At 39.7% G+C, this 23,835-nt stretch overlaps 1 protein-coding gene and 1 pseudogene across 1 annotated transcript; one reads left to right on the top strand and one right to left on the bottom strand.

Moving 5' to 3' along the window:
• Positions 1 to 4,220: 4,220 nt before the first annotated feature.
• Positions 4,221 to 17,899, bottom strand: GTSF1 (gametocyte specific factor 1). Its single transcript, XM_087441956.1, has 9 exons — positions 17,859 to 17,899; positions 13,120 to 13,220; positions 10,667 to 10,793; positions 10,128 to 10,211; positions 9,601 to 9,664; positions 8,399 to 8,493; positions 7,424 to 7,460; positions 5,375 to 5,414; positions 4,221 to 5,274 (listed from the first exon to the last, which is right to left on the bottom strand). The coding sequence occupies exons 1-7, from the start codon at positions 17,872 to 17,874 to the stop codon at positions 7,444 to 7,446; spliced, it is 504 nt and encodes a 167-aa protein (XP_087298082.1). The 5' UTR covers positions 17,875 to 17,899; the 3' UTR covers positions 4,221 to 5,274; positions 5,375 to 5,414; positions 7,424 to 7,443.
• Positions 14,171 to 14,271, top strand: LOC147914712 (small nucleolar RNA U3; annotated as a pseudogene).
• Positions 17,900 to 23,835: the final 5,936 nt, after the last annotated feature.

The raw sequence follows: 23,835 nt of genomic DNA, 5'->3' as shown, positions 1-23,835 counted from the left end.
GTGAGGAGATCAGCCCTGAGCTAACATCCATGCCAATCCTCCTCATTTTGCTGAGGAAGACTGGCCCTGGGCTAACATCCGTGCCCATCTTCCTCCACTTCATGTGGGACACCGCCACAGCATGGCCTGACAAGCGGTGCGTCGGTGTGTGCCCGGGATCCGAACCCGGGCCCCCAGCAACGGAGCGTGCGAACTTAACTGCTACGCCACAGGACCGGCCCCTGTGCTTCTTTAAAGAATGAAAGTAACCTTAGCATTTTTGTAACTTACAGAGTTAAAGATGAGAAATAGAATTAAGGTAAAGAGAAAAGAGGGAATAACTTATGGAAGACACTGGAGGATAGAAGTTGGGTGGAGAGCCAGCCTTCAGGATGGCCCCCAATGACTCTTGCCTCCTGGTATTCATGCTCCTATGAATTTCCCTCCCACAAGGAAAAGGGCTTACCAGTAGGTAACCAAAAACATACTGTGGAAACGATGGAGTGTGACTTCTGAAGCTAGGTCATAAAAGAATTTACAGCTTCCACCTTGCTCTTAACTTACTCTGGGGAAAGGCAGTTGACGTGCTGTGAGGACACGCAAACAGGCTGTGGAGAGTCCCATATGGGGAGGAACTGAGGTGTTCTGCCAACACCCAACGCTGACCTGCCAAACATGTAAGTGAGGCACTTTAGAAGCAAATCCTCCAGCCTCAGTCAAGTCTTCAGAAAACTGCAGCCCTGGCTGACATCTTGACTGCAACCACATGAGACACCCCAAGCCAGGATTACCCAGCTGAGCCACTTCTGAATTGCTTACCCATAGAAACTGTGAGGGTAACACATGTTTATTATTGTTTTAATTCACTATACTTCGGGGAAATTTGTTATGCACTGATAACGAACACACTGGGATATAGTACAAGGATGAGGTTAGCCTTGGAGAAGAAGTATACCTCTGTGATAAAGGAAAAGATAGATGCCGTACAAGTTAAGTCTAGAGATGGAAAAAAAGAAGTTAAGTTAGATGACCAGTATTTTCTTTAGAGAGAACGACTCAAAGCCATATGCTGAAAGTAGGGGTGGCAAGTAGGGACTATAAAGTTGAGAAGAACAATAAAAAGGGTGCAAAGGTCACCAGGTAAATCTGAAAAAGCCAAACAGAAATGAGTGCCTGAGTTAAGAAATCATACATCTGCAGTGGAGTCAGTTGGCATATTTATGGGATTTTCTATCATTCTGCTCAATAACTTAGAAGAAATACAGTAAGAGATGGGGGGTTTCACTTGACTTGGGAATTGGTGAAGTAGGGACAGTAGAACAACAATGGGGTCAAAACTCAGGGTGCTGGTTTAGGTCACTGAAGTGACTGACCATGAAGTCCAAGCCGGTAGACATGGAAATGAGTTCAGGAGGAAACTCACAGCCTGGGAGAAAGAGAGGTTGGGTACAAAATCAACATTTAAGGAAGATGGATGGTTACAGGAGCCAAAAGCAGTAAATCAGAACCCACAAGTCCCAGGTTATGGTCACAGCTCACTACTAACAAGCTGTGTATCCTCGGCAAAGGGTAAAACATATAAAATGCTAAGTGAGAACGGTGGCTTGCCTACAGTAAGCACTCTACAATGATTTTAGCATTTTTTCTCAAATGTTTTAAAATTATATAGTATTTAACACAAACATATGAAGCATAATAAGATGGAACATCAGGAAACCCACCACCCAACTTATTCAACAGAATACTACTAATACATTGTGTTTTTTCCTGATCCCATCCCCCTGGCTTTTCCTCTAGAGATAACCACTATCTTGAATTTTATCATTTTCTTTCCTTTAAAAAAAAATGTCATGTTCCACACTTGTATGGGGCCTGTTTCTTCATATGTAAGATGAAGCTTTGGATTAGGTGCTCTCTGAGCTCCCTTCCAGTCAAATTATGAGATATGAAAGCTGGATATCAAAGTTACATCCTTAGCAGAACCATATCAATGCTTACTTTTCGAGAGGGTTTCATAAAGCTAAAACACTGACTCTTCTGTTGAAATCTCCAATTCAACAAAAGGATATCTCAATGGAGCTTCTAATCTCAAAATCAAGACCTTCCATCACTTTCAATTTGCACCTCTATCAGTTCTACTCTAGAGAAAACCAACACAAGGAGCTAAATAATCTAAGTCCCTGACCCTGTCCAATGAAAACCTGAAACCCAAGCCTGAGGAAATCGAACAGACGAACTGGGAAAGCATACTTTATTTCAGTGACAAGTATTTTAATAAAAATTAAGAGTCATGGTTGGGTTCATATGCAGTTTTTCATACAATCTGGATTTATTTCCTCCATATACACATATATAAGATAAAATAAAACTAAACTTGTCGTCTTCATGTTTCCTCAAAGGCTCTTACACTATTTTAGTTTCATATAAAACAGTCTTCAAATAAACACAAGCGCAAATCGGCTGACCATATGGTTGTTCTCTAGGGCTACTGTCCGGCTTAGGCTGCTGTTCTTCCTAGCTATAAACAGTCTTAGATTTTATATTCATCTCACCACTTACCACCAGTTATAAGAGTTAAGTGAAGTGGACCCACAGAAGTGCTGTATAAAGAGCGAAAGCCCTGTGCATCCACAGGCCACATTTATCAGACCTCAGTACGGCTGGAATAGAAAGTCAGCTGAGACTGTCGGTGTGAGGTCACAGGTTGACGAGTCTTTGGTGGCCTCTAAGTAGGATGTGGATATGTTCCAAACCGTAGCAGTCCCAGGAGGACAGTGATGAAGAGAATGAGCAGTCACTGCAGTGTTTTTCTCATGGAATTTATGGTTTTCCTTATTCTATCCAGTGAACTGGCCCAAGAAAATGAATATTTTCTTAGAGGTCTCTTCTTCCCTAAGCCACTTCTGCTTCGATCATTTAAAATACAGTATGCAAATCACCTTGATTTTTATAACTTGCCTCTTTAAAAATGGTAATAATAAGTATAATGTTATCTCCTCGGTTTCTGCCTACTTTGGAAGCTTGATATGAATTATGAAAAGTATAACTAAAGGACTCTAAAAATGCCATTACAGCTATCTACATTTTGTCTAAGAGACTAATGCAAGCAACTACCATTTTCCCTCACCAAGCAAAGGGTACTGCAGTGCATTATTTGAAATTACATCCAAAGACTCTCCTTGTTTAGCTACCAGGAGAGCTAAACATCATTTATTACCTAGATTTGTTTATTCCTGGTAAGAATATTTGCAAATCACAATGGCACGTCCAGAACCCCTACAGAGAAAGGCAATCTTCCAAAAGAAAATCCTCTCCTTGGGGTAGAGTATGGAAGCCCTGGATAAGATCAACATGCAAGACTCAAAGGGTCTCTGGCCTAAGCTTTTGAAACACCTCTGCATTTAACCTTTAACCATAACATTTGACTTTAACTGAAATTAAGGTAGAATATTCACCTATTTAACTTCCACTGTTAACATTCCCAAGAGAAGGTATCCTCTGAAAAATAAGTTCTCAAAGAGAAGTAAGCTTCTCTTCCCAACTTCTGATAGAAGTAGTAGAGTTAAATAGTCACTTCTTCATTCTAGTTTTTGGGAATCTCCAAAAATGTCCAGCAAACTAAATCTAGACTAGTGAATCCTAGGCCCAATTAAAATCCTAAGCAGTCTCTGAAAGCTCCTGGACCAAATTGGCTGCCTTAATCATTAGTTTCCTAAAGAAATAGCAAATTGTCTATTTTGTGAGCTAACAAAATTAACACAGGTCAGCATTCTCCTATAGTGAGTGCTACTAACACTCCCAAGGTCAGATGTTTTGTGATTCAATTCTTGTAGTCACGAGCAAAGAAGTGTCCTCCTAAGATAACAAAATAAAGTTTTTCAAGAATCATACATGTTAGCCTATCTCGCCACTTTAGCTATTTAAAAAACACAAAGTAACTATTTTCTATTTCATTCCTTTGTTGAGTTGTATTCAAGTAGCTAATTCTTTGCAATGAGACTCGTAAACTAGTAGGAGTTCTGGGTTACAAGTATAGACAGTTTTATTCTGTCATCACCCAAACAAATGAAATTAAAAGCGTTTTGTATTTTCCAGTAATAAGACTATTTTTAAATTAAGTTGTTGTGAGCTGTTGATTGAGACACAAACCAGAATTAGAAGCATAATGGGTGTTTTTTCCCTCCTCAATACATTACTACCCTCTCCAGAAGAAATGGTCTAGTTATTCACTTAAGATCAAATCACACAGCTAGAAGCAGAAATATTGTACTATGGCTTATCTTGAACCTGTTTTTAGAGATTGGAACTAAATAAACAGAGAGCTCTGCTTCCTTAGGAGAGAATTCTGTTTTGTGTAAAACTCGTGGAAGGAGGCATTCCACAAGAGCCCACTCCCTCTTGTCTGTTACTTACAAACAATGCTAGAGACATCATTTTTGGAATTGTCAGTATGCTTCACCCAAGTCCCTATCTATACCAGATCCCAAATCCCTCCCCATGCCAGACAGCTTTAAAACCAAAACAAACCTGAAAACAACCAAACAAAAAAAATCCAAAGAAACAAAACACTGGTCTGGGGAAATTATGAAGTATCCTTGGAAGGGCCAACAAGCTGCTAGGATAGCCAGAGGCTTTGGTGTTTCAGAAATCTAATTTATTATATACACATTCCAGGGCAGTCAACAGGGTCCTCAGACATTCAAGCTTTGAAGCGTAAATCAAATTTCACACATAGGTGGAAAGTCTCTCTCTTCTCCACATGTACATTGGTTCATCCCTTTCATCCAATCTTCACTCCTACATAATCCACACCTAGTCTGACAGCTAGTACAATTTCTAGCTGGAATGTGGAAGAAAGAAAAGAAATAAAAGAAAGCTACCCTAGGTTGGAAATATTTAGGGAGCAAGAGGTACTAAAGATTCTAAATAAGAATGGGGTATTTTGCTATATAAATGCTATCAACATCTTGGAGACTGGGAAAACAGATGCACTGATCAGAAAAGGCCCACTCTTAAGGAATATATTCCTATATTCCTCTAAAAAGAATTTGGTCCATGTGTGTCAAAGAACACAAATACAGTTTCTTTTTCCGACCCAAGTTTCTTGCCTGCTTCAGCTGGATCCTTTAGGATAACTTTAAATGATTATGTTTCACTAATGCAGAATGGGATGTGATTTCTGATCTTGGGGCTGTAAGCACTTAACCAAACTATCAAGCTATCTACATCAATGGTTTATTTGAAACAGTTCTTCTGAGTATGAAGGTTCTTTCTTGCATCAAATGAGTGAGGACTCTAAGGGAGGAGGAAAAAAAAGTACTTGTCAGTTTGAAAGTAACAGGCAGTTTATCTTTCTATAATTAGATTAGGAGAAAAAAAAAAATGAAGAACCCACTGGTAGCAGGAAGAAGCAAGAGTCTTCTAAGGTCTGGCATCTACAAGGAAATGAAAAAAAAAAAAAAAAAGAGTTCTTAGTTCCTTTCTATGACAAAACCACCAACTATATCTGACAATGGGCCACACAACCACAACCCAATTAAAATCTCTTGGTCTGCAGGAGGAATCTACTGCTGTTAATGGCAGAACACCAAGTACCTTCTGACCTTTAGCTCTTTAGTACCACTAAGCACACAGAAACTTGTTAATTGAATTAAAAACATTCTATACAGAGATCAATGTACATTCCTTGTGTCAACAGTTTCACAAGTGAGGAGAAAATCAGAATTGACTATCCAGGTAATTGACTCCTCCAGACAATTCTGGATTAATTCCAATTAACTTACATTGATCTTTTTCTCTTCTTATATACTCTATCTACTCAGTAACTCAATATTTTTTGAGCTGTTATAATGTACATTAGGGGAACAAAAATATGATATCTGCTTTTGAGGCACTTATCTAGTAACAAGTGAGTTGTTGATAAAAACAAATGGGATAAAGCATATTAAGTGCAAGGTGAGCAACCCTTTTCATATATGTGCATTCAAAAAAATCTGCACCCACACTTAAGTTCCTTAAGGGAATAAGCCATGTCTTCTATTTCTTTTGTATCCTTCCAAAGAAGCTAGAGAATTCTGCAACAACAGGCATTCAAAAAATGATGCTTTATTTTTATTAAGAGGACAAGAAGGTCTGTGGCTGTTTAAGGATTCTTACCTGACCTAGGATCATATTTTTCCCTGATTCCTCAGGGGTTACACAGAAAAACAACTTTTCAGCATGTAAAGAGTTTAACAGCAAAGAGTTAAGTTCCAAAGGAGAGAACTGTCTAGTCTTAAATGACAGATAGAAGTTTCTCCTAGGCTTTCACCTTAGAGTAGCCATTTTTACTAGGTAGCTATCTACGCTGTATGAGCACCAAGCATGTTGTGCAGTGTCCGAGAAGGATTCAAAGGTCACCATTTATCCAGGTCTGTGTGTACTTTCCTGACACACCCCAGTGCTGTTGTGTCTGTTTCTCTTCTGGGGCGAAATCCAATTTTCTGGCTTCCAGATTTATTTAACAATTTGATGTCAGAACCTACCAAGAAAAATGGTGGTACCTAGAAGCAACTGATAAATATTATGGTCCATAACTAAGGAGTGTTTACTTTTAGAATCTCTTTTCTGCTTCTCACCAGAAGAAACATCAGTTCTGGTACAAAATGAACCCTAACTCACAGAAGATCCATCTGCTTCACTGTCCAGAGAAAGTGAATGGACTGGAAGGCAATAGGCCAATTACTCATTCATTCCATAAATATTCACTGCGGGCCTACTATCTGCAAGACAGTGGGGATATAATCCCAATCCCAGCCTAATAATATTTCTCTTGCCAGGAGCAATGCGGCTGGGTCACCTCAGCCAGGACAGCATTTGAAGCATCAAACTTGGCTCTGCTATGGGTACATATGGTAACCTTAGGGAAAGGCTTCACCTGTGAGAAGTAAAAGATTTTGGTCTCTTCATACAGATTTTGTGAGGTTCTGCTAAATCAAATATTCAGATAAACAGTGCAAGACTCCTAGAGACCCAAAACTTTTGAGTGCTCATTAAAAAGAGTATGAATTTTTTGATAAGTGTTAAACTGTACTGCACAGGGAAAGAATTGCAGAGCAGTGAAGCACAGCTGTCTGATTAATCTCAGTCCATTAAAGAGGCGTGATAGATCTAGAATGCAACTTTGATAAAAAAAAAAAAAAAAGAAAGAAAAAGGAAAAAGGCAATGTGTACTAACGTTAGGGAATGCAACTTGGCATCTTAACAGAATTCTAATTTAACCAGTAAATGCCTATTCATTAGCGTGTGAAGCCGTAATAGAGGCTATCTACTTAAAACACACAGGCACACATGAAGTTTTAATTTGGTACCATACTCTGAAAGAAAATTGGACCCAAATTGCTTTATGTCCAGTTAAATCTTGCTACCATCTGAAAAGACAGTGAAATAAAACTGAAACACTTACTTGATGAGATAGATATTCAGTTACTGTGCATTTCCATCTATGGAGTAGAAATATTTCAAAATAAATACACCACGTCAATTGAAATTCACGCCATCCTCTATTCTTACTAAACACAAAGGACTTATTCCCGGGGTATATTGAATTACAACATAAAAGTAGAAGAATTTAAAATTAGTATTGGATTCTACTCAAAAGCATGGGGAAAGAAAATCGTCCTCTACCTATCAAGCCTTTTGGCATATGATTTGGTGATCTCAGTTTTTGGAAAATGCAAGTATCCAAAAGGAAATGTTTTAAAGGGTATCCTCTAGCCACCTAAAAATTAGCTCAAATAGTAGCAAAGCCAGAAATCAAGGGAATTTGAATTTGGGGGCAACATTAGGAAAAGAAAGTTTGTATTAAATAAAAATGACAATATCTTGGGTGTTCCATATGTGGGACTTTCCTTACCAGGGTGGTATGGTATGAATTTAGTACCTGTTCACTCAGCATGGCCGCTGATGTCTAGGGAAGACATCTGAATACCATTCTTATGCTGGTACTTATGACTTATTACTTGCATTTTTCTCTTCACCCATTTCCTTTTAAGCCCCTGAAATCCAATTTCTAATCCCAATTCCCTATTCATATTATGCCTTGAAAGTCAAGGATGACTTTCTTCTAGCCAAAATCAACAGCCTTTTTATTGGTTCCCAAATTTACCCATGGTATTTGATGTCAGCGGTCACCATCTTGAAAATATTCTTTTGGCTTCTGTGATCTTGTACTTTCCTGTTCATAATTTCCTGTTACTAACCAAGGCCAGGACTAGGGTGAAGTGAGTGAGGTGCTTAGGGTGCAAAACTGAAGGAGGCACTCACTCTCAGAGTTATTTGAGTGCAAGGTGTTCAGAATGAACATGGTGTTGAATAATTAAGGTCAACAGTATTTAGCACAATGAAAAGAGTAAAAGCATTTTGCCTCTATTTCACTTACTGTTTTTCCATGGCAGAACATACGGCAGAGACTTGGGAACGCGCATGCCTGAAGCCAGGTTACTCTTATGTTCCATAACTATGTTGCTTGCAGGGCTGCAAAAAGAAAGATGGATTGACTATGCCAGCATATCTGTATTCTTCAGGCAGGCACATACAAGACAATCAAAATGTGTTTTTCCTAATTTGGGGGAAAACAACAACCTACATTCTGAAATGTAAACACATTTCCATCAAAACATTCTTGCAATTAGAATGATTACCACTTTTCTGGAAGGCTTACTGTTCTGTACAGGCATTATGATAGGTCTAACCATTTTCATTTTACAGAAATTGAGATAAACAGCAATGCCATCTACTGTTCAGTTGTGTGACAGGCTCATCAACTCACTCAATAAATGTAAGAGATAAAATAAAACGCCAAGACAACCAAACCAAAGGCAACAAATCTCATAGAACTGAGGTAAAATTACAATTATACCAATGGAATTCATTGTTAAGGATTTCTATCTTAGTGCACACTCAAAAAGATATATTTACTCACTGACCTCAGGAGCTAAGAAATAAAAATGGACAAGAATTCTATTCGGGGAAAAATAAAGTCTAGCACCTCATTCCTTCATTTTCTAACCCAGAAATATTCTCATTTGGGTTTGAAACTTCGTCTTCCAAGGTTTCAAGATCAAGTAGTAATGAGAAATCTTATAGATTTACATTAGATACAAAATCAGTGGGAAGAGGCGCATTTTTTCCCCTACCCAATAGGTACTCTGGATTTCCCAATATCAAATCAAGAACTTTGAAGATTACTTTTTCCTTAGACACTAGTTACCTAGAGTAAAAATGTAAACTAGTAAAAACTAGTTACCATGTGGTTAAGCTGGAGAATTTTTTCAAAGCATTAAAATAATGTGAGCCTAACAAAAAACCCAAGTAAGACATTAGAATGCCTGGTGCCACTGTCTCCCTTGCTAGACTATAAGCTAGCATTTTTGTGTTCCCACGGTGGTTAACACAAAGCATGTGACCGTTTTATGAATCAAGGAGTAAATAAGGAAAAAAACCCACCAAAACAATATCTAGCCTAAGTTACCAGCAAGTAACATCAAGAACAGAGGCCAATTCATGCCTTGGTGGCTTCTTTTGGTAACATAGCACTTTGATTTTGGGAGACAGTGCTGGGAATGAGACCTGTTTATTTACCTGTTGTTGCCACAGTAGTTGGTTGTGCCCCAGACAAATGGGGTGCTGGTCTGTTCCCACAAATCTGCCAAAGAAAGCAAAATAGAGTTTGTGGTACTACCAGGTAAGACACCTGTTCATGCTAGTTGAATTTGTAAAGATGGGAAATAATACACCCAAGTTTAGAGAAGCAAGTAAAAATTGATCAAGCACCCTGCCTAACTGACACAGTAGCAGGAATTTAATTGAAGGTTATAAACACAAGCAACATAAATAATAATAAACGTGTCTAGTAACAACCCAACACAGACGGTACAACACAATTTATGGAAAAAAACAGATGTAAAGAAGTGCTTTTTCCAATCAAGAGAGATAGGCTGTTCCATGTGTCTGCACAGCACTACAAATGTGCTCGTTTTGGGGCCCAATAAAAATAAGGTGTTCCCAACAATGTGATATGTTCATAAAAAAGGAAAATCTTCCTTCTGTCTAAAGCAAATGACTTGAGGTTTAGACAGCGTGAAGGGAAAGATGTAGAGGCACTTCACCTTTATCCCAGTCTTCATCACAAGGAGGGCACTGCCATGTGCTCTCAGCCAGAGTCTCTTGTCCAAGGTTCCTGGTTTGGTTGACTACAAGACAACAGAGATTCTGATGTAAGAAGGAGACATTGCCAAGTTATTATGTTTAAAGGGGTTAGTGACTTAAAAGGTTGCAGGGTATCCTAATGGGTTTTTGTTTCTGAAAAATGGATGGTATGAAAGCTAAACAGAGAGGTCTTATCGCCGTGCTGACAGAAGACAAGCAAGAGAAGCAGAAATAAAGATGTTTACCACATCTATGGCAATAAAAGGATTTTTATTTTTAGATGAATTATTAGTAAAACGAATCAGGTTGTTCAGAAGAGAAAGCAGTTTGACAAACACAACTTGACAACCTTTTGCTGGTGAGACAAAAATCTCAAAAGCAGAAAAATATTGTTTTGAAATGATGAAAGCCAAAAATCAAGGTGGCAATTTAGCAAAATGCAAATGTGAAGGAGCGAACCCCAAGCACTGAAACATTTTAGCTAGTCAGTCAGTCTTACCAACATCTTGCTCAATACAACTTTTGTCGTCACAGCTTGAAATATGATGACTGATTTCAGCCCGAGGAACCTGGTGGCGAGCGTTGAAGGGACAAGTAGCCAACTTGTTGGCGACATCAGGATGATTCTGTGGAACAAAAATTAAGGGGTCTGTCAGTTCTTTGGATCTCTTAAAGTCCAATGGAGGCGGCTCAGCCTTATTCTATAAATGGTTCCTCTAAAATCTCTTAATCAACTTGTGGCTTAACTATGGTAGGTAAATTCATAGGAGAAAATTAAGAGGGATTATTTATCCCTCATACAGAGCATATTGATGTTACCTCCAAATCATCAGAATGTAAATCTCTTTGTTGTGACTGTAGAGACTGACAACACATACTGTGGTGAAAGTGGCTTATATGGAAGTAAACAGTCAATGTAGGATTGAGTATTTGAGCCAAATCTTCTCCCCGTTTATTTCTCAGGGTCATAAGATTCAGGTGGCACAACCTGTAATGGTAGAGCTCTCTGGATGTCTTTGAAAGCTGATATTCAGGATGAATAGTAACATTAAAACCCACTCTTAGTCTGCATTGCAGTAGTGGCTCTGCTATTACAACACAGTAAGCGCTAGAAAATAGCTGCTGGAAGGGAGCCTCAGAAGAGGGAAACCAGTGATTTTTCAGATTAACACAGGAACCCTTATTTAGACTAATGATGCCTGAAATGAGGCTTTGAACAATTTGACCTTTATTTCAGCTATTTCACTAAGGAAAAGCCCAAATGATAGAGTCTACTCTGCTGACCAAGTTCCTTATCTTAAAACAAAACAAGAGGGCCGGCCCCGTGGCTTAGCGGTTAAGTGCGTGCGCTCCGCTGCTGGCAGCCCGGGTTTGGATCCTGGGCGCGCACCAACGCACCGCTTCTCCAGCCACGCTGAGGCCGCGTCCCACATACAGCAACTAGAGGGACGTGCAGCTATGACATACAACTATCTACTGGGGCTTTGGGGGGAAAAAAAATAAATAAAATTATAAAAACAAAAACAAAAACAAACAAAAAAAACAAAACAAGAAACAAAACAAGTGTTGAATATCACCTAAATCCTATGGTAAATATATCTGCAGTTAAGAAATTTATTTATTAGGGGAAGCAATAGATATATCACAAATGATACTCAAAAAAAGTAAAAATAATGTGAAGTGGGGAGAAGGCTGGAAAAAATAGAGGATGAAGAAAATTGTGAGGGCAATTATCTCCATGATTTTCATAAGAGATATCAGGCATTCCATTGCAAAAGTTTTGTAGCCAAAGATTAGAGCATTAGAAGTGGGGAGTTATGAGAATATCTTTCTACTGCTTGGCTCCTTTCCCAACCTTTATCCTTGGGACATGTTTGAGAGCCTAGGGGAGAAAGTTGTGGTGGCATCTGCTGGTCCATACTGTCCAGGTTCAACCTTAAAGGATCCTTCCCTAGAGATTAAGAGCTAGAGAAATAATCAACAATGGCATTATAATTGTGTCTCCAGGATTGCAAGAGAAACACCGTTTAAAGGATGTTAATGCATACATGAATTGTATGCAGTTTGGATTAAATACCAAAATTGTTTTCCAAGCATAAATCCTGGCAGAACTTTGGCCTCTGTTTCTGAATCTGTATTCTAACAATCTTTTCAAGGTGCCTCAATTAATATACCAGCATTAAAGTAGTTTACATCAGCAAAGTCTACAAAAGAGTGACCATAGGAAAAAAAACTCTGATGAATTGTTTTTTCCCCCCAAAGATGCTTACTGTTGAAGCTTGGAGAAAGTTATTTTTAGGAATAATCTTTTCTTGGGCTAACCTCTAGCTGTTCAACTTGTCTAAAATTTTTAAACCAAAAAATCAGGGCCGGCCCCCCTGGCTTAGTGGTTAAGTGCGTGCACTCTGCTGCTGGCAGCCGGGGTTTGGATCCCGGGCGTGCACCAAGGAACCGCTTCTCCGGCCATGCTGAGGCCGTGTCCCACATACAGCAACTAGAAGGATGTGCAGCTATGACATACAACTATCTACTGGGGCTTTGGGGGAAAAATAAATAAATAAATAAAATTAAAAAAAAAACAAAACTAAAAAATCAGAAATAAGTGTATTATACCACTCAATCCTTAACAGGACAATAAAAACATCAAATTCACAAGTCAAGAGGGATTTCTCATTGCTAGCAAAAATTAGTGTTTTCTTTGTTTTCCAAAGGGTGAGAAGACTCCAGAGAAGCTGTTTATAAAGTGCCAAAACAAGAAAAAACTTATGTACCCAAGCAATAAACAAACTCCTTTCTATAAATGTTGATATTTAACACAAAGGTAGATTCCCAAAACAATTCTGGCATTCAATTAAAACATTTATGCTGAAATTATTTGATATTTACAAAATTTGGCTTTTTAAAAGAACTCAGGAGGGCATTACAGGGCAAATTATGAAAACAAGACTCTACCTTTCTGCACTTGACAAGATGATAAGGAAACCTGCAGGCCCTGATCTGGTGGTTTTTATCATAGGGGCATTGCAATAGCTTTTCAGGGTCCAGGGAATCGACTGAAAGAGAGAAAGACAGGATAAGTATAAAGCTTAACATGCCCTTGTAAAACTACTGCATTCCAGGCACACTGGATTTTTCAACAGAATCTGTAAAAAAAGAACAAGACAGTTTAATGACAACTTAGAATTTTTTAAAAAAGGTGACTAAACATTTGAAAATGAAAATTGTAACTCTGAAAAGATAAAATTGTGTTATCATCGAATCTTAATAAGTCCAGCAAAACCAGCAATCACAGGCATGGGTCTTGGTTCATATTTGGTTGTACACAAACACTGTTTTTTTTTTTTTTTTTTTATTGTTGGTTACCCTTGCTATAAAACAAAAAGTTAAATGAAATGACATCTTCTTTCCCTTTTCTAAAAGTGCTAATTCAGGGTCATTCCTATCTCTAGCTAGCCCAACCAGAGCTTCCCAACCAGTATGCTGAAGGTTGGAGTGGATGGTGTGCCAATATGCTGATGTGGGGGTCCACTGCACGTGTGCTTTCTATCCCCCACTAGTCCTAGTGCAAGTGGAAGGTAGTTAATCTCCTTCACTAGCATCCTTGTCTATTTACTAGTATGCCATGACATGAAAAAAGTTGGTAAGTACTGCTCTATATCACTTACATGTTCTATGGAAGCTTGAGAAATATCAGTTAATAGATGATTTCTTTTTCATCTGGCTGCTTTAACTTACTACTACAAGTAATTCCTGATCTTGGTAACTCTAGTTACCTCTCAAATGAAATCAATATCTTTATCAGATAGGTGGTTTTATTTTCCATATTTTGTAACATAGATGAGAAAGAAAGAATTCTTTAATCTAGTGATCAAATTGGCCAGATTAGAAAATAGAATCATCTCCAAAAACAGAACCTCCTGAGGTTAAGACAAGTGCAGGCATATGGAGCTGCTGTATGAAAGAAAGCTGTAACCTGTATCACGCTGTTTAAAACTACCCTTAGAAGATTATACTTTCAGGGATCATTTCTGTAGTCTGCTACTAGAGAAGTTTCTCTGAACATGTAAAACTACCCTTAGGCTTTACAGATGCCCAGGCTGAGCCCCAAATTTTAACAAGCCTGGTTGAGGAAGGGAAATGAAATGGTTAAGCACATTCTGAGTATATTGTGAGGACAAGAGGCAACCTAATAAAGTGTTGTTGCCATCACTGAAGGCAATGATAAAAGTGAAATAAGATCAACAACCCACATTTGATAAGAAGCTTATACACCAAGAGACTGCTATGGAAATCAGAAGCCAGTGGGGAATTGAAACAGACACTTTCACTGGAAGAGTGGTAAACATGTAACAAATTGCTAACCATGATCATGATGCAAATGAGCCAGAAAGGTGACTTGAAGGACAGAATGACTAGGAAGGAGAAAAGTCCTAAAGGACAGGCAGGCTTATTATGCCAACCAGGCTCATCCTCACCAGCAATTTTTCGACATTTCTAAAGTTTCGAGACATGCAGGGAGAGTTTATAGATGAATTCTTATTAGTTTCCCTTCATTTAATCCATTCCATCACTAGCAAATGCTAGGCCATGTCAGCAGCTGACAGACTGGATGCAGCTTATGATTCACACACATTACACTGCCTGACCAGTGGCATACATCAGAGTTGATAATGATAGCTTCCTACCATAATGCTTTACTCCTTGGTCTCTGGTAACATAGATCAACTCTAAACTGGTTTTCTAAATTTAAAAAACTTTTATTTTACTTTTAATTAAAAAATTTTTAATGGTGATAAAACATATCTAACATAAAATTTATCACCTTAACCATTTTTAACTGTATAGTTCAGTAGTGTTAAATGTACTCACATTGTCGTGCAGCCAATCTCCAGAACTTTCTCATCTTGCAAAACTGAAACTCTATACTCATTAAAAAACAACTTCTCATTCCCTCCTCCTCCCAACCCATGGCAAGCACTATTCTACTTTTTGTTTCTATGAGTTTGACTATTCCAGATATAGTACTTCACATAAGTGAAGTCATCTAGCATTTGTCTGTGACTGACTTATTTCACTTAGCATAATGTCCTCAAAGTTCATCCATATCATAGCATGTGATGGGATTTCCTGTACCTATTTGGCTTTTTTTTTTTTTTTTACTTAATACATCTTGGAGTTCCTTCTACATCAATACATATAAAGAATATTTCATTGCTGCATATCGATGTACCACAGATTCTTTTTTTTGTCTTTTTGCTGAGGAAGATTTGCCCTGAGCTAACATCTGTGCCAATCTTTCTCTATTTTTTTTTCGTGAGGAAGATCAGCCCTGAGCTAACGTCTGTTGCCAATCCTCCTCTTTTTGCTGAGGAAGACTGGCCTTGGGCTAACATCCATGCCCATCTTCCTCTACTTTATATGGGACGCTGCCACAGCATGGCTTGACATGTGGTGTGTCTGTGTGCGCCCGGGATTTGAACCTGCAAACCCCGGGCTGCTGCAGCAGAGCACGCGCACTTAACTGCTATGCCATGGGGCCAGTCCCTGTACCACAGATTCTTAATCAGTCCCCTTACTGATGGACATTTAGGTTGTTCCCACTTTTTTACTAGTATATACAATGCTGTGACGACCAATCTAGTATATACTACTTTGTGCACTGTATGAGTATTTCTCTTGGGCAGATACTTAAAGAGTGCTGCAATGAAGTATATGTGCATTTCAAGTTGTAATAATTACCATCAAATTACTCAGCAAAAAGGTCTGGCTTTCTGGGAATACAACTTAATTTGGAAAACAAAGCAGTCTCTGTTGACAAGCTTCCTTCAGAAGCATAGACTCAGTCGTTCCCCACACCTGGATAGGGCCTAGACCCCATGGAAAGAAATGGAGGAAACTTCATGGACATAAGGAACTAGACTTGACGAAAGTGTCATCAGCTAAGAGACAGAGCCCAAAGACAGAAGAAGCTGGAGATCTTCAGGAATCTATCAGATTAAGGTTAGAGTTTTAGGTCAATTTTGGAAAAAGGTCAAGTATATTTTAAAGCAGTGTTTCTCAAACTAACATAATTGCTGGGTATTAAATAATTTGGGGAATGTGTTAAAATGCAGACTCTGATTCAGTAGGTCTGGGATGGGGCCTGAGATTGTACATGTCTAATACACTTTCAGGTGATATTTTCCTAAGAAAAAAATTATGGCTGAAAAAAGTAACTAAAGAATGAGAGACATAAAGGGGAGATGTTGCTTGCCAATTTAATAGAAAGGAAGTAGTAAGCTTCCAAGAATAAATAAATAAATATAAATCTATCTCTATCTCAAACGGGAATTTTAGATTTTAATTAAAATATTTTACGAAAAATTAAAGAGATGGGGGAGAGAGCCCTACGGAAGATCAAGGAGAATCAGCCTTCAAGATCAATGATTCTTGGGGCCGGCCTGTGGTGTATTGGTTAAGTTCGCATGCTCCGCTTCAGCAGCCCATGGTTTGCGGGTTTGGATCCTGGGTGTGGACCTACACACTGCTCATCAAACCCATAGTGTGGTGGCATCCCACATACAAAATAGAGGAAGATTGGTACATATGTTAGCTCAGGGCCAATCTTCCTCACCAAAAAAAAAAAAAAAAAAAGAAGAGATCAATGATTCTCAAAGCATGGTCCTCAGATCAGCAGCATCACCTGGGAACATGTTAGAAATGCAAATTCTTGGGTCCCAGACCTTCTGAATCAGACATTCTAGGAGTGGGGCTCCAGCAACCTGTGTTTTAACAAGCCCCCCCAGGTGATTCTGCTGCATGCTAAAGTCTGAAAACCTCTGTTGTAGATATTTAGATATAAAGACTACTTCCATGTAGTTTCTATATGTTGGTGATAAAGATTCTGTTGGACTCTTCCTTGAAGGTAGAATGGGACTAAAATATCCTTTAGTTGGAACTTGTTAATGATAAAGAGATTCTGAACAAGACAGCACAGTAGGAAACAAAGCAGACCCTGCTGACAAGTTTCCTCCACTCCTTGACTCAGATGTTCCTCAAACTTGGTCAGCGCCTTGTGGTATCAAGTAGGGCACTACACATAAACAACATATAAGACTCTGGTTCTCACTCTGTCCTTAACTATGTAACCTTCTATTTTCTCACTTGTAAAATCTGAGTGTTAAATGAAATGATTTTTCAGGTCTCTTTTGGTTCTACACTTGTATGATTCTAGGTGCAGGCTCCCTTTTGACGACTTGGATCATCTAAGGTTCCTGGATCACTTGAGAAATAAGAATCCTCCCTAGGATTTCTTTAATCCTAAAATCTCAATGTACATCACCGTTACTATGTATCCCATATCATCCCTCAAAAGAGAAAGAAAACAGAGGCTACTATTCCTGTGTCATCAACAGGAGAAACTGAAGTCCTAAAGAATTAAAATGCTTCATTTAAAAAAAAATATAGTTTAACACACGTGTTCCAACTGCAGCCTTTTCAAAGCTCGATGACTTCTCATACCTCTTTATTTAAATTTCAAGTGTCTTCTTTCAAATTTGGGCACTTCTCTACATTACTATCACACAGACATTTCTCCTCAGCAGTTTAGGGAGAAATGTGAATCTTTCCCAACACACTAAAAGTCTTGTCAGACATATAAAACTATATTAAGTAATTTAACTTATTTTTAAAAAGCAACAAGAAGCACATACTGTAAGTTTTTTCCATGTTGGAAATGAAGAAGCTGAATCCAAGTGCTGGAAAAAAACAAACAAACAGTGGTTCAGGGAATCAGAAATGAAGTGTACCAAAAAGTAGCCTAAGAAGTGGAGTCAAACTGGAATTGAAGCTAACCAAGTTCAATATAAGAAACCCTTAGCCCCCCTCCCCCAAATATTTTCTCCCCTTTAAAGCATTCTTTACTACTTCGAAGCATTTTAACATTATTGCCTAATTCACACTCTTGGAATAAATTCTAGGGCTCACAAATAGCTAAGAAAAACCAAATATGACTAATTTAAACTGTATTCAAGTGACAAGATGTCAACCTATTTTAAGCGCCATTACAACAGCGTGTCACGGTTTACCATCTATTAGGGTTTGATGCTATTTAACGTTAGAGGGGGCAAGTCAAGACCACAAGAATACTGTTATTTAAACTTCAGGATAAACTTAGGAACAGGGTACTATTTTAAAGCTCTCCTCTCAAGTTCTTAAAAACACAGGATGGGCAGGCTGCCAGTTTTACTCCCTCCTGGGACCTGGAAATCCTGGAAGCCTATGTCAGACAGTATACACTTAATCCATCCAATAAACCCAGAGACATTCTAGTTTACCCTGACTTTTCTTAAACACAACCAGGAAGTTCCAATGATGCTTCACCTTCCCACTCCCTCCAACCTCCTACGCTAAAATGGATAGTTGGTTATCTAAGTCCCTCCAGTTAATACTCATTCCCTCTATGCATTGAGGGAAAACTTTTGAATGTTAGGACTTAAGAACTGTCCGTTTTATGGATAACACAGTCATAAAAGACCCAGTCTGTAACAGAAATGTGGAAGATTAAAAGACAAGAAAAGTTTTGGTAGTTTGAATCCTCTTCTACCGAGATCTCCCCCATTAAGCACTGTGATTAAATAAACTTATCATTATAGGAAAAAACTAAAATTTATATAAAACCATCCCCATAGGACACTTCTGAAAATTGGCTAGATTTACAGCTATTGTCTCTAGAGCAAGCTCTCCTTCCGCCCCTCATACAATTCCACAGTCCTTCTCCCCATTCTATGACATAAGCAGCCTTGGAACCTATGATAGGAAATACGAGTGATCAGCTGGAACTCTACTTTGGTAATCTGCTGTACAGCCCATTTGTTAATGACGATCCTTAGCGAAACTGTCATAAAAAATATTTTTCACGTCTGGATTAGGAAATTCTGACCTTCCTTTGACATGTTTTATTCAATACATAGTTACTTTATACTTTTTCAATAAAAAGAAAAAGAGGTTTGGAAGGAGGAACCAAGCATTATGTTCCTCGATTTTGAGGCATTTAAAGCAGTGATCAGCGCCAGATTCAGCAACTTGTAGGAAGCCACCCTATCCTTTGGGGGCAAAAAGACTAACTGCGATAGATTTAGGGCACTGGAATCCAGAGCTTCATCACTCCGCCGTGTCCATTTAAGCACCTTCCACGTCACACTGCTAGCAGGTGATTCTTTGCCTTTTCCCTAGCACTAGGTCGCGGTGAAACGGACCAACTACACGAAGCGGTCAAGTTTGGGGGCTGGATGTAGTCTGAAGCAACTGGTTCAACTCAACAGAGCTGACGGCTCAGTAAAACAATCGTTTTTCTTCCTTTAACAAAACAACCGGAGTAGATTTCAGCAAAGGGACTAAACAGGAGAAGGTGGGGAAGGCGGCAGACTTAACAGCACGTAGACAATGGAGGCCCTCGAGGGGACGAGGCGGTCGCGGAACCACGGGTAGCTAAACCAGCCGCCAAACCAGCCGCCAACCCATAAGGCCGAAGGCCATGGGCAGGAAAGGGAAAAGGGAAGATACTAGATGGTGAAGGTACCCCAGGGCACTAAACGGTAGCTGCAGGGAGTCCCCAGGCCACGGCCGGACGCCTTTCCTACCTCAGTTACACAAGCGCTCCCGACAGCCGCCTTCGCCCAACATCCGGGCCCTAGCAACGCTCACTTCCGGCCCCTGACGTGAGGGGTGGGGCCCCCACTTCCTGTGACGGAGGTCTCTCCTCTGGCCGCAGGGTGGGGCTGGGGCTCCTCGGGGGTTGTTCTGGCCTCTGTGTCCTCGGGGCCTCCTCGTCCTCGCGCCCACCGTGTTTTAGACCGTCCTCCCCTGGCCCCCAGAACGCTGGTGGTCTTGCGTGGGTGGAACTCGCACTGCATTCTCCGGCTTTGTGGCGGCCATGCTAGAGAAAGAAAAGGGTGCTCAGAAATGGGCTCTCGAGGAGGGAATGGGGCTGGTTGGAAGGAAGCCTCGTTTGTGGACGTTGTCCGAATAGAAAGGTCATTTAGATTTTGAGGGGAGAGAGGAGGAAAATTGTAAGGGAGATCAGGCAGAGCGGCCAAAAACCCCCGAAAATATCAAAGACAGAAATCTAGTTGGTTTTGTTTAGCACACATTGTAAAATCTCAAAAGTCAGTAATAGTATCTGAGAATGCGTGGTAGGATGGATGCCCGAGTTGGATTAAGGGGAATTTTAGAGTTGAGGAGAGAGCACGACATAAAGAGTTGGAGAGGTAAAGAGGGCCAGAAAGTTACAGCTTATAATGGAAAACTAGACATATATTGTCAGACTTTGTTCTGGAAACTGTGATTAAAAAAAAGTGTAAGCATTAGTTCTTGTCCCCAAGGTGCTTAGGAAAACAGGTCCCAAAGTGGATGAAAGGTTAAGTGGCAGTATATCAGATGTCAAAAAAGTGGTTGAGACGGTAAATTCAAAAAAGGAAGAAATCAGTGGGGCCCAAAGTGACCTGGGAAGGCTTGATGGAGAAAAGGGAGTTGTGGCCTTTGAAGGTTAGACAGAAAAAAGGAAGGTGTTGACACTACAGGTAGATCTGGCAATAATGTTTTTCAAAACCAAGAAGTAAAAGATGTGATATGACAAATTTTTGTACCGTTCAAGGTGTAGGAGGCAGTCTGGGAGATCAGTCTGGGATGCTGAAATATTGATGTTTTTAGAACATTTCAATGTTTTATAGAGCCTAAATATGATTTAGGAGAACTTATCCTGACAGCAAGTATTGTGTGGCTTAATGAAGAGGATCATGGGAGTGGGACATTTTATGTGAATAATTTGTAAACATAAATTGTTATCAGATGATTGTTGTTTTTAAATTATCAGCCCTTGGGCTGAAGAGGGTGTGCTTCACAGCCTTTGGTTAATATTAAGACCCTGAAAAGAAATGTGTTGATGGAAGCCAGGCCCAAGCCATTCTTATTGTAGGCTAATAGTTCTTTATTTTTTGTGAGGAAGTTCAGCCCTGAGCTAACATCCATGCCAATCCTCCCCTTTTTGATGAGGAAGACCGGCCCCGAGCTAACATTTATTGCCAATCCTCCTCCTTTTTTCCCCTTTTTCTCCCCAAAGCCCCAGTAGATAGTTGTATGTCATAGTTGCACATCCTTCTAGTTGCTGTATGTGGGATGCCACCTCAGCACGGCTGGACAAGTGGTGCATTGAGTGCGCGCCCAGGATCCGAACCTGGGCCGCCAGTAGCGGAGCGCGTGCACTTAACTGCAAGGCCACGAGGCCGGCCCTAATAGTTCTTAATCTTGTCTGCACGTTAGAATCATCTGGGGAGCTGTTAAGACATACTATGCCAAATTCCCACCCCAGACCAATTAATCAGAAAGGGCTGGGCATAGTTATTTTTAAAAAGCTACCCAGGGGGGGCTGCCCCGTGGCTTAGTGGTTAAGTGCTGGTGCTCCGCTACTGGCGGCCCGGTTCGGATCCCGGGCGCGTACGGACACACCGCTTCTCCTGCCATGCTGAGGCCACGTCCCACATACAGCAACTAGAAGGATGTGCAGCTATGACATACAACTATCTACTGGGGCTTTGGGGAGAAAAAGGGAAAAAAAAAGTATTAAAAAGCTACCCAGGTGATTTTAACGTGCAGTCAGAGTTTGAGAACCACTGACCTAGGCACTGTTTTGAATTTACAAAAGCTGTTTTTCCACCTGGGTGGCCTGGATGATTCCTGTGAAGGAGGAGCAAGCTGTTAAAGGGGTTCTTGAAAGATAGTTGCTAAAAATGAAAGCTTCATTGCAAGTTTAGCAGAGAAGATTTTAGAAAAAGCTGTTGTTTTGGCAAATCAATTTCAGATTTTAGGAATATCTTACACAAAGTAATCTTTATGAAATCCTAAACCTCTGAATTTATCACAACATCATTCATGCAGATTGGTGGAGCCAGTGTGATTTGAAGCGAAATGTAATTTTTCAGGCTTTAAATTGCAGTAATCTGGTGAAATTGTTGACACTGTGACTGTGACCCATAACTACTTTTCAGTCAGATACCTGCAGATTGAAATTTCTGAGGAAGAAAGAGCTAAGGCTTGAGAGATGAGGAGTGGGTACCAAACTGGAATCCCAAATCAGGCTTCACTGCGTTCTGTAATGCCTTGTCAGGGTGACAGGATCCCCAGCTGATAAAGCTATTCCATTTAGCGCCAGTGAACAAGCCCACCAACTTCCAAAAAAAAAAAAAAAACCAAACAAAAAAACCTAACTTGTCTTTCAGTGGAGATTTTTAAATAAAAATGCACCACACATCTATTCTTTCTATTCTTAAATGCTTTTTTTATTTCTTTCCAACCCAGAAAGTTGTGCTTTATCTGAGATCCCTGCTGAGCTTTCTTTCAGACTGGTTTTCCAGCCAGGTTGAATATATTTGAAAAGGAAAAAAACAATGAGAGACCCAGGCATTTACACAGGGTCATTATAGGAGCTAGCTGGGATTAATGCCCTAAACTGAATCTGATCCTTGCTCGTTCTATCTGTGGATTTGCTAGCATTTGTCTCTAAATTACAGATTATATTTTTAAAGTTAATAATTATTAGTTAAAAATACTTTGGACTAATGAGTAAAAAGACAGATTGAAAAAAATCTTTGAAAGAAAATGAGTTTTCTATGCATTTAGGGTTGAAGGAATTCTAGTAGTCCTTGTGATTCTTTAGAGACTTTCAGGGTTTCAGAAAACCTCAAAAACTTAAAGTTTTGCCCATCAGAAGACTGAAGTATTAAATTTCTTTTTTTCTGGCTTGAATTTTATCAACTAAGTCCTGGTTCTCTCATCCAATTATGATTTCTGATTGGTAGTTAAGTGTATAATAAAAATAGGAAAATTATTCAGTAAGTGCAGTTGCAAAATATTTCAAAATGAGAGATCTATGGGGGAACATAGTAGATGCGCTTGTTGGTGAGGATGGATTGGGAAGTATTTTTTTTTTTTGTGAGGAAGATCAGCCTTGAGCTAACATCCATGCTAATCCTCCTCTTTTTGCTGAGGAAGACCAGCTTTGAGTTAACATCTATTGCCAATCCTCCTCCTTTTTTTTTTCCCCAAAGCCTCAGTAGATAGTTGTATGTCGTAGTTGCACTTCCTTCTAGTTGTTGTATGTGGGACGCGGCCTCAGCATGGCTGGAGAAGCGGTGCCTCGGTGTGTGCCTGGATCCCAACCCGGGCCGCCAGTAGCGGAGCGCGCGCTAAGCCGCTAACCGCTAAGCCACAGGGCCGGCCCTAGATTGGGAAGTATTGCTTTACAGGAGGGTGATAAGTTGGGGCTGGTTACAATTTTACAGGCAAAGTAGCAGAGAGAGTGCTCCCACCAGGGAGCCAATGAGAATAAATTTATGTTTAAAGAAGACTCTAATGGGAGTTTGCTGAGATAGCCAACATCCAGCTCTAGAAATACAGGATGATACAGGATGAATTAAAAAAAACCAGTGGTGATTTTTTTTTTGGTCTATACTTCAAATTTATTGTGTCCTGATATGTAAATGTTATATACCTGTGTAATCCACATTGCCTGTAATAGTTACCAGTGTACTTGAGAAATCTGTTCTCTATGTTTTTCCTTGACTTCTAGGTAGTTCCCTTCCCCAGAACTCAGCAACAAAAGCGCCTCACACCGCTTCTGGTACTGGCATCTAA

Source organism: Ceratotherium simum, chromosome 17, assembly GCF_057802395.1.
Source record: "Ceratotherium simum simum isolate JZ-2026a chromosome 17, ASM5780239v1, whole genome shotgun sequence".
Taxonomy (NCBI): domain Eukaryota; kingdom Metazoa; phylum Chordata; class Mammalia; order Perissodactyla; family Rhinocerotidae; genus Ceratotherium; species Ceratotherium simum.
The sequence above is the reverse complement of the archived record's forward strand: the minus strand, read 5'-3'. Positions and strand labels throughout refer to the sequence as shown.